We start from the raw sequence: 11,787 nt of genomic DNA, 5'->3' as shown, positions 1-11,787 counted from the left end.
CGTAGGCACCAAGCTCACGGGAGAGAAAATCGTGAAGGAAATGCAGGTCCGTGTGCTGCAGGGATGGGCACTGGTGTGGAAGTCAGCGCTGCTCTGGTGAACAAAGTACCGAGGCAAAACCACCCCAGCCTGAACTGAAAACCAGGGGCAAGCAGCGCCGGAGGTGAAGAAACAAGGAAGATAATCACACGACTGAAGATTAGGGAGATGGTGCTCACGGGAGAGAAAATCGTGAAGGAAATGCAGGTCCGTGTGCTGCAGGGATGGGCACTGGTGTGGAAGTCAGCGCTGCTCTGGTGAACAAAGTACCGAGGCAAAACCACCCCAGCCTGAACTGAAAACCAGGGGCAAGCAGCGCCGGAGGTGAAGAAACAAGGAAGATAATCATACAACTGAAGATTAGGGAGATGGTGTACTGGGCATGGTAGTGTTGGATTGACGGTTGGATGATCTTAGAGGTCTTTTCCAACCTTAATGATTCTATGATTCTGTGATTATAATGAAACGGTAATGTATAATGAAATGCACCTGGAGATGCATCTGCTGGAAGAAGAGTCATGGCCATGGGCGGGTTTTGCCCAGCCATGGTCTGTCCCACAGACCTCAGCCTCCACACTGCGATCTACATTTCTGCAAAGTTCCTTCAGAGGACTTTCATTTTTCCTTACGGCCCAACAAGCATGCTAATTTTATCCCATTTGCGTTTGGATTTCCCCTGTTTGGGCTGATGTCAGGCTCACGTTACTGCGTTGCAGAGCGTTGATCCCTCCCAGAGGGCAGCTGCAGCCGGGAGGGAAGATGCCCGTTTGCCTGAACCCACCTGCACGTCCCACCCGCTGCTGGAGCCTTTGCTGCAGGAGCAGGCACGCAGGTCCGGAGGAGGAGGAGGAGGAGGAGGAGGGCAGGCGTGTTTCTGTAGCTCTGTTTTCCCAGGGCCAGGACTGCCCCGTAACCCTTGGAAAGGACGTAACGTACCCTGATGTTGTTCACCCTCTGCTCTCTGCTGCTGAGAAAAAGGATGGTGTTTCTTGCCGTGCCTTATATAGGATTTAACTACACTGCCCAAGAAAAAGGACGGACACACGACGTGCTACCACGGAGAGCCAGCATTAACCACCTTCGCACCCGCAGCGGTCCCCGCGGGCGCCTCGCACGCCGTGCAGGGTGTAAGTAGAACCCTTCGCCATAGCGGTGCTCGTCCTCCCCGCGCCCGCCGGCTCCCCGCTTCCAAACCCACGGCGGGGGGGCACACACCGCTCACCCCCAGCCCAGAGAGGGCCAAAGCACCCAGAAGGATGCTGGGGAGCTTTTACTGCAAGTTCCATTTACTACTTGGTTTTGTTTACTGAATAAACCAAAACAAAACAGAAAATTCTGTCAGGCACTGCTTTGTTTTGGCAAAGTTATTCCTTCCCCAAGGCCGGGGAGTTTCAGCTCCCCAGTGCTCGTGGCTACCGTGGGTTCAGGTTTTCCACACACAATTATCGTTTTGCTTCCAATTATCTCAATAAGTCTCTGCAGCCGAGTTGAAAGCAGCCTGGTTCTCCATTATGCCCAAATTATTTTTTTTTATTTTTTAGAGTAAAGCACTTTCTAATATAAGATGGTTTCCAACAAAGGCAATTTGCAGTCAAACCACAGCCTTATCAATAACAGGCTACAAAGCATCAAGAATTGAGACTGATCATCGTCTAGAACTGACTCATCATCACTCAAAGTCAACTTTTAAAACCAAACCAAACTTATTATTGTTTACATTTACTTGTAACTTCGGCATTGGATTAATTTCTTGGACAACAGTCCTTTATTTTAAATAAAATTTAAAAATCAGTTCACTTTGTATAGCCCACTGATACCAACAGTAATTTTTTCTGAATAACTCTTGAATGAAAATTAGTTATTGAGGCAAATTGGACATATGCTTAATGATCATTTATTTTAAAAAATAATTTTATAATACTATAGTGTTATTGTGTACAGGAGGAATAAACTAAGCTTTTATGGCAAGACTTCTCCTCTTCAATTCTTCCAACACTTTAGAAAAGCAATCTCACCCCCTTCAGCAGAATTATTACATCTGTACCAAGAAAAATAATAATGCAATACAGAAATGATGTATGCAAGTGCTATGGGCATAAACTCAGTACCAGCCTTGCAATTTCATTATCCTGAGGATGCTTAACGGATACCTTTACATTGACTAAATATTAGGAGAAGGATGCTAGGTTTTGCCTGCAGTGATACCCGCGGAGGGGTGACTTCAGTGGACTTGGCAGAGCCGAGCTGTAACTTAGGAGAGGATTTAGCCCTTGGCGTCTCCTTTTTGCTTTTAAAGAATAGAGGTGCCAGCGCCGCGAGAGCAATACTGCGCTTGCCATCAAACAAAACAGAACTTCACGTTTTCCAGGTCTTTAAGAGAGCTGGCCTGCCTTAAGGCCTGACTTCTGCTACTGACCTTACACACACACCACATCCCCAGAAAACCTCACACCAGAGAAAGGAAATTAATTTCCCCAAAGCCACTTTTCTGCCATCATGTCGGTGCCCCACGGAGCAGCTGCAACAAGAGCGAACACCGGTTTCTCTCCTGATGCTCCTGGCCCAAGTTTCAGAAGCGCTCGCCCCTTTCCGCGTGTGTGTACACGTACTCACCTTCCCGAGCCCCGTTTCAGGCACTGCGCGCGACGTGGAAGGACGATCCAGCACAAAAGCACGGTACAACCTTCCACAGACCTCTGCTCACCTCCATGTGGACCATGGGGTCGGTAATTAAAGACACAAACTGAACTCTTTTAAAAAAAAGTCTTCTCTTTCTAGGCTTTTTCTGTTATTTTCCCCTGAGGAACGAGGTAACGATAACGTGCTGCACAGAAGAAAAACGACAACAAATGTATTTGCCAACTGTACACAGTAATAAACTCATGGAAGGAAGTTTACAACCAGTAGACCGAGACATTATTGACAGCCAGATCTCCACACGATTTTAAAAATATCTCAGGACAGGCTTCTTGTAACACTAGTAAGTAGCAGATAACTACCTCATCTTTCGAAAGAAGGCATTTTTCTTTTGAAATTTTTGAATTTATGGTTGATTTATTTGGATTTTTTCTCTGATAGATTTTGAGCACATGTGATCAAAATGCAGAATACATATAATTTTCAGAGAAGCAATAATTACTGCTTAAGTGAACTTCCTGCACTCTTCTCTTGCTACAAGAACGCGCTTCCCAAACCAATGTTCATAATGTTAAATTAAATGTTAATAAGCATTTTAAACTGCATAATTTATGCTAATCTAAGAAGTGTTTTGCCTAGACTGGAGCTGGGGGGGATTGTTTTACCTCTCAAACTGTTACACTTCTACATTAGTCGTCTGCGATTCAACAGAGCACGTTGTGTCAAACTGCTCTAAAAGGGTGCCCAGGTACCTATTCATTTCCACAGGCTGTTTAAAATTCTGCTAAATATTTTTTTTTTAGTAGAGATGTTTTTTGTAGTTCATTTTCTGGGTTCTCCACTGTCAGTGCAGTGATCCGTCGTTGCTCATAGGAATGATGGAGAAAGAAAACTCAATTTAAATCGGGATTACAGTGCTGAGGAAATGTAAGCACAGCCATAGGAAAGTAAGGCTGGAGAATAAATATAAAACTTGGAAGAACAGCCAACAACAGCAGCGCACACAAAAAATGCCTTATCTATAGGAAAACAGTGTCGCGTTTGGTTTTGTCTACGCTTTCTCTTTGTGAAGGACTCCCTCAAATGTTGATGACACCATACATTCCCCTCCAATGCAAACTGGCAGAAGGCCATAGCTTTCAATAACAGCAGAATCAGCATCTTTTCAAGCATCTGTTAGGCAGCTAGACCTTCTGGTCTGGAAATGTGCGAGCGACCGATGATGCTTATTCTTGGTGATAATGAGGACAATTAGAGGCTCCAAGGTTTTTGATGTGATGTGAGGTGAATCACCCAAAGAACATGGGGGCACGCAACCGGGCATTGCTCAGAGCGAGGACACCTCTGTTGGGACAGACAAAGCGCAAGGCAGCACACACCTCCTTTGGGGACCACGCCGATATTGCCCCAAAAGCCTTTTCAGGGGTGTTTTTTAGGAATCATTTGACAAACAAGAAGATTCCAACACCATTTGGGCTTCTTGCTCTTTAAGGGAGAATAAACATCTGAAAAATGGAAATGGGAGCATCTACCAAGGAGGCTAAATATCAGGAGAACGTGTTGATATGGGTGGTTTATGGAAATCTGCCTTGAGCTCCAACTCAGAGGAAGCTTCATAAAAATAAATTGTAAATGTTTGCAAACAATGCAAATTAAACATAAGGTGTCAGTGAAGAAAGTGAGGTCTCATTGCTGAATCTGTAGCATTAATATGCTATGGCCAACGTTCCTCTGTTTAGTTCCCCAGGTCTGCAAGACAGTTTGGGCTGCAAACACAGAAGTTCAACAGCATCAGAGCCAAACTGTGCAGTGAAAATCTGAGGGAACGGCCAAAACAATACGGATTCAACCCAAAAATAGCAACATTTCACCACCCATAAAATCTCTGCAAGTTTGGGATGGCAGTCAGGGAGTTTGGGTAGCAATGAATCTGAGATGGTCAACTTGGATTCTGAAAACCATACATCAATGTGCAGCTGTAACAAGACGGCGTTAGGGAATGGAAACCACTTGGCTAAATGCAACATGAGATTGAATGGAGTCACTGTCCCAACTCAGTCTCCTAAGGGGGTCAGTACATGTCCTCAACACACCCTTCCAGAGCCAGCTTGGTTAGATGTGAAATGAGTTATTTAATCCAGCAACTTCACATTAAAGTGCTAGAATACAATACCGCACACACTGGAAATTGATAAAAATTAAGTCTGCCACTTGATAGAGAAACCTAATTTATAGTGATTATTCATGTCTGCAGAATACATATGACAAAACCGAGGGAAATTAAAAATCCTATAAATAGCCTCACTGGAGAACAGCTGGTTAGATCCCATACAATAACCAAGTGTTTATACCGATCCACACGTTTCTGCATCACCAAGAAGATGGCAATTGCAACCCTGAAATTCAGTTTGGATCCATGAAAAGTACAAAAGGAGAATGAGGAAATTGAAATGTCAGAGCAGCTGGACCTTATGCTTCCCATTACCGCGTTAAACGCCGAAAGCTGAGGATAAAGGAAAACCCTGAATTTTAGAGTTCAGCATCACTCAAGCGCTTGGTCTTTTTTTCACGGGCATATTCTACATGTGCTACAATTTATTGCTTCATCACAAGGTAAGGTGTAGATGCAAATTGAAAAATGCCTTATTCTATTTGTGCAGAAGGATGCAGGCAGCCCCAGTCCGGCCCCCGGCCCCACGGCAGCATGGTGCTGAGCAGGCACGAAGCTTGGCCACCTTCACCACCCATCCTCCCGGGAGACCTGCTCCAGCTCGGGGCTGTCCCCGAGCTCTAGTCCATGTGTGCACCCTGAGCGTCTTGCACTGAATTTAAATACATTGAGCAAAGCGCAGGCAATTTATCAGTGCAGCATCTCAAAGGACGCATTAACAGTAAGCAAACAACCAGAAAGGCGTCCTGCATTTACTTAATAAAAAAAAAAAAAAAAAAAAGAAACATTTTTTGCTGCAAGAGAACACAAAGAACTTAAAGAGACTCATGATGGGGAGACAGGGAGAAGCTGGACAAGGCATCGCGCGTGTCTCCACTAATGGCTGAAAGGCAGCGGCAATGGAAAGGGCAACCTGTTTCCCGGAGGCGTGCGCTTCTGACAGTTACAGACAATGAACAGCAACATCTCTGTGAAACACAGCAAATGCACACATAACGTAACAGGTCCAGGAAAAACAATTTCTGCCTTACCTTCCTCTACCTTCAGCTTGGGGATAAAATACTTAGGTTTTAGAATAATAGAATTGTTTAGGTTGGAAAAGACCTTTAAGATCATGAAGTCCAACCATTAACCTAGCACTGCCAAGTCCACCACTAAACCATGTCCCTAAGCACCACATCTACACGTCTTTTAAACACCTCCAGGGCTGGTAACTCCACCACTTCCCTGGGAGGCCTGTTCCAATGCTTGCTGTTTTGTTCAAAATGGCATACAAAAATATTCCAAAGCCCAATGCAGGATGGCAACTGCCAGATCAGAAGAAAAGGATGACTCCTGTTACACCAGGTACTGTCTAAGTCTGGTCTACATATATTTAAACATAAACCAGCTTAACCTTTGTAAGAAATTCTTCTGCTTACTTCACCTGATTGTGTCAAATATGTACACAAGAAATGACTATTTTATCCAAAGAACCTTTACTAAAAAAGGTAATTGTGAACAACCATCACTGGATATTGGCATCAACACCACTACATCGAGCTTCCGGCACAGAATGGTCAAAAGAATCGACAGGGAAGATGACTAATGTGAAGCAAGAAGGTGGACACCTCAACTAGTCAATGAAGTGAGATATTTTACATTAAAAAATGTGTGTTTAGATGTGTGTGCATGTATACACATATGTATGTACACATATATATATGCACTGCAAACTTTTTAACATTTTTCTCTGTAAAGTCACGTATCACAGACATCCATGGTAAAGAAAAATACCTACGTTAAGACAAAACTGAATTTAAAAACATTTTTACACTCAGAATTTGTGGTATCATCAGAGACATTTCAGTAATCATAAATGTCAATTATGGAAACCAGCTTAAGAACTGACCTTTGCATTGAGCTTCCCACTGAAAACAAATTTGATTAAAAAACAAACAACCGCTGCCCAACAAACCTTTTGCGGTTTTGCATGGGACTGACAGGAATTGATGTGTGCACCTGTAAAAATTGCCCTCTCACTCCCAAGCTAAGACTCAGAGAAACGGTATTAAGGGCTTCTCCTTTTTATATTGGCACTCTAAGTTAACTTTCAGTAAGTAAATTCAAGCTAACTTTCAAGAAGCAAAAATTACTGGCCATTAAAAATGTGTTTTCTCATCCTATTTAGAAACTTGACACCTCTGAACTTCTTCTTTCAGGAAAATTTGTGCTGCAAAGCCTTGTGGTATTGCTCTCAAGTCTGAGTGAAGGGATGGCATTTGGGGGGAAGATAATCCCTGAACAGGAGCGCTTGTCTTACATGGTGAAAACCTGGCTCCTGTGAATGCTAAAGCCCGTGGTCTACTATGGAAGACATGGAGGGGTCACTTTTCCTAGCAGCTTTCTTTCGGCATCCTCCTGTAGCAGAAATACCGATTTGAATGAAGTCTGAATGGGGACCTTTGGGCGTGGAGGCACCAGGAGAGCTGGCAGGAGGATAAAGCAGTGACAGCTGGACGAGGTCATCCCAATCCCAGCTACTCAAGGCATCGAGGTGGGGAAAGCAAAAGATTCATTGAGGCCATTAGGGGATGATGGTGGGAAGATGAAGAGCAGAACTGGAACTGTACAGCATCCTCACCAGGCAGGGAGACAACAGACATCGAATACATCGAGTGCTGCCTAATGAATTCCCACAGAAGTAGGACAGACTAAAGAGACACGAGATCACAGCCACCGCCAACTCCCAAAGGGTACCAAGGGCACATCCAACAACAAGAACCAACCTCAGGATAGCGCAGGAGACGGGATGTGGACTTCACAGCAGGCACCTCTTGTCCTCTACATGACTGCAAACAACCCCGGTCCCATTACTTGGACACACGTGCCTCGACCCTTGTGAGGACCTGAGCATGACAGAGCAAGTGTAAGTGATACCACTTTGGTTAAAATCAAATAACCTTCTTCTTCTGTATTGCCTTGTACTGAGCTCTTCTGCATCAGCTCAGCTTTGTTGCAAACAATGTCACAGGAAATTCATATTGCATTGGGATGCTCGGATACAACGCCACTGGAGTACAAAGGAAGAGAGTATATCGTAGGAAAAATAACAGCCTGCGCAGTATTGTTCACTGCTTAGAGACTGTAACTGAATTAGTTTCTGGATTTGCTGAAGTGTGTTTTTACAACACTTTGAGGAGGGTAATGATTCGTTCTGGCTGGGTTTTATACGAGTTATAGCCTAGAAGCTGTTAGATTGTAAAGACGGTGACAAGTTGGGTCTGAAAGTGAATCTGAGAGTCTGATTTTCAATTCCCAGTCTCAGCTTGCATATGTGTAAAACGTACACACGTACAAGATTTAGAGTTTGTACCGCAAGACCAATCTGAAAGTGCAGCTCTTGTTCGAGGAGTCTTGCAGGGCCAAATTATAACACTTGCATGAGCACACGAATTTGCTAAGGACATGTGAAAACAAACACATTATCAGAAATACAATGTACAAGCATCCAGTTAAAGGTCCATGTGAAAGCCTCTTCCTACCTTTAGAAAGTAAACGGAACAGAAAAGAGGAAAACTCACCAGCATCCCAGCGCGATCTCCCATCAAGAGCAGTCTCTAAAGCAATTTTCAATTAAATGGAAGAATTAAAGTTGTAATACATTATTGATCATCTACAGAAAGAATATCTGATCGACTGTACTTAAGAATCCTTCCCAGCTTGTTCCTCTTGAATGGAAATTATACTAATAACAAAACAAATAGGGAATTGTAGGACAATATCTAACAGTAAATTCTGAGACACTCTGGTAGCCAATGTTATCTCACATTGCAAAGAAAAGTGTGTTTGTTTGATCCAAAGCAACAAGATGGTTTAAGACAAAATTATAAGAATGTAATTGACCATTTGAGCCACTTTTTAAGAGAAGGGCAATCTTTCTGCCTTTGTAAGAACATTGTTGTTTTACTGCTCTGTAAGTCGTAATTCTGCCTGCTACTTGCATCATGTATCAACTACCTGAGGTAGAAAATACTACCTAAAACTCATCTGTTTTCTGAAGTGTTCAGCAACAGATAACTTATAACAAAGATAAATAAGCTATCAGTATGAATATTGACAGCGTACAAAGATGGCCGTTTCTAGTGCTGACGTGTGTTTTATCTCAGTGCTACATACATGCAGGAACAAGCATATCAGTGTGGTGAAAGACTTCAGCTTTATCATGGGCTCCCCCAAAACTGTTCGGAAAGAAAGAAAGAAAGAAAGTGTATATGTAGCCTTCTATAGAGTGCAACAGTTCCTGAAATTCTACAATAAGGATGAAAAAGACCAAGGAAATGTATTAATTTTCTTAGACAAGTTTTTAAAATAATATTTTATTTTCTGAGTCAGTGGTATATTTAAAAACAATCTACCGTAAGAGTAAAAAGATTGTAGATAGTAAAAAACGAAAAGTGTGATGACAATAAAAAACGCTAGAGTATAAAGTTAGTTTCCTTCCTCCCTCCCAACACCCCACCCCCTCATTGTCCAATATTTCTCAGAGCCTAATATCTGGAAAAAAATTGGGTTTTTTTTTTTTACACTTTCAGCAATTAGGAAATTAAAAATACGTAAGGCATTCCTTGCAGGTACATTAATTCATTATTACATGAAAAGCAGGCACCATAAAAATTAAAACATTCTAAAAACCATCATATATACAAACTCTGTACAGAATGATGGCACAAGGACAAAGTGATTCCATTCAGTTCATCCTAATCCACATGAAATATTACACATTCAAGAAGAAAAGAAAAAGCTCTTCCCATTCTTGTACTCAACTGCTAGGTTCAGAATGACCAGGAGTCTCCTATCTGCCTACTCTGTTTCTTTTCCTACATGCTCGTGCCCGTCAGCAGCTAAAAGGCTTCCTCGCTTTACCCACTGATCAACACCCAGAAGAACAGCCAACTGAATGAAAATGGAAATGACTGATCACCAACGACTAATTTTACATAGCCCATTAGCAATCAGTTTATTTGTAATACAAAACAATTAAAGAGAAGGCACATTTCACAAATAAGATGTGTCTCATTTTTAACCCTGGGCAGAACTGTTATTTGGGGAAATCCTACGGCAGCTTCTCCTTACTGTGAAGCCTACTCCAACGTGCACTGAATTCAATGTGAATATCGTCATCGACTCCTATATACACTGAGATTAGGTACAAAATACTCAGCTCATTTTAAACTCCATAGCTACCTAAATGCTTTAGGTACAAAATATTCAACTCTCATTTTAATCTCCACAGCTACCTATGTGCCTGAAGTTATTCAGAAGAAGCAGGGAGAAGGTTTAGGAAGAGGGTACTGTCAGTTGATGAACACCTCCTGGTCTCAAGTAGAAATCCAGATTTCTTTCAAGTTACAGGAGGGAATAACCCCAGAAAGAGGGGTGATGTAGTGTTGTTTGATACACGGCTAGAAATGGATTTCTTACAGAGTTAGAGTCATTGCACTAAATGTTAGATACTGCACGCCTGAATGAGGTAAACATTATATACCATAAAATACTTAGGGAAATGAATTGTTACAGCTTTATCTTTGGAAAAAATGCTTCCTTCTTCACTGGACAATCCCAGAGTCAACAGACGTTTGCTTCCGAGTTGTCTTTGGAGGCGGAGGCGGGGGAGTCTTGCTGGGGAGCGGAGGCGGCAGGTGCTGGAAAACCAATTTTGATAGACCGTGTTAGCAATGAATGGATTTTTGAAACATTTCCTGGTTCATATATAACTGCGAGAGACGGCAGGTAAGTCTGTAGCCATCTGACTCCTAAGAGCTTCTCTGCAGAATTTGCTGCTATGAATACCGAATGCTCTTGGCCATTAGCTTAAAATACAACTTTTACTTTTGACAATGAAAAAGATCTCTCAAGGCTTCCTGATTAATTAGCTCAGTATTTCAGGAAAAATCTTGTGAAAGCAGTGGAGAAGTTTATAATTCCCCACTTTATATCATGATAGGATATTGATTTCTTGGTCTGTATCGATTGCCCTCAGCCTCTATGCACTACAGAGCTTAAAACCTAAGTTGAAGCAACAGCTTCATTGCTTTTCCATTATTTTTCTATTTTGCACATTTAGAACACAAATAATTAAAAAAAAAAAAAGAAATAATTTAAAGACATAAGTAACTTGTAATTTACTATTACACATTCAGTTATAATTAAAATATTCAAAACAGAAATCCAGACTGTTCAAACACACATATTTTAAATCACATCATACAACAGAACAAGAGCACCCTCGGTTAGATTCATCGGCTAATTGAACAAATTAAAAAAGTCATTATGGAAATTAAGACTTTTTTCCATAATGTTCAATCATATATATGATAAAATCTGTTTCAGAAAGAGGTTGAGAACACTGCAATTTGCTCATGCACTTTGCCGTCTGTTTTCCTACAGCATTTTGGCTAAGCAGCCGTTGCAGTTCTCCCATCACTGCACTAAGGCCGTACTGCGGTGTCACACCTCATAAACGCTGTTTTGGTTTTGTTTTTTCCTAAGATTCTTCCCCCGCTTAGCCAGCCACTGCCTTTTGTTTTCCTCCAAACATAACGATGCTTTTTCATGTCCGCTTGCTGTGCCTCGGTGCACCCGTCCCGCCTGACCCACCCCGGACTGCCGACTCCACGCACTAACACTTAAAACCCTATGATGCACACCGACTCTGCCAAATTTCCTTAATCACTGCTACGAGAACAGTTCAAATACCTGAAATGCCTTAGCGTTACATTGCATGTACTGCACTTGCAACCTCGATACTCGTATTCCAACTTTTTTTAATGTCTTGGACAAAATAACCGATGATTTCTCCATCACAGTAAGCAACTGGTATACACGCAGCTGATAAACCACGTGAAAGTGCATAAGAAACAAGACTGTTCCTTTTAAAAGCTATCCAAAGCTGCTATCCA

At 42.2% G+C, this 11,787-nt stretch overlaps 1 protein-coding gene across 1 annotated transcript in view; it reads right to left on the bottom strand.

The window, feature by feature from the left end:
- Window positions 1-9,921: 9,921 nt before the first annotated feature.
- LOC104080123 (dedicator of cytokinesis protein 1-like) overlaps window positions 9,922-11,787 on the bottom strand; it is a gene marked incomplete at its 5' end in the record, with an annotated part of 73,160 nt that continues 71,294 nt past the window's right edge. The window contains one exon of the mRNA XM_009582404.1: window positions 9,922-10,530. Coding sequence (XP_009580699.1) covers window positions 10,435-10,530 — 96 coding nt within the window. The remainder of the gene's footprint in view (window positions 10,531-11,787) is intronic.

This window comes from Fulmarus glacialis, unplaced genomic scaffold, assembly GCF_000690835.1.
Source record: "Fulmarus glacialis isolate BGI_N327 unplaced genomic scaffold, ASM69083v1 scaffold13147, whole genome shotgun sequence".
In the NCBI taxonomy this organism is placed as follows: domain Eukaryota; kingdom Metazoa; phylum Chordata; class Aves; order Procellariiformes; family Procellariidae; genus Fulmarus; species Fulmarus glacialis.
The sequence above is the reverse complement of the archived record's forward strand: the minus strand, read 5'-3'. Positions and strand labels throughout refer to the sequence as shown.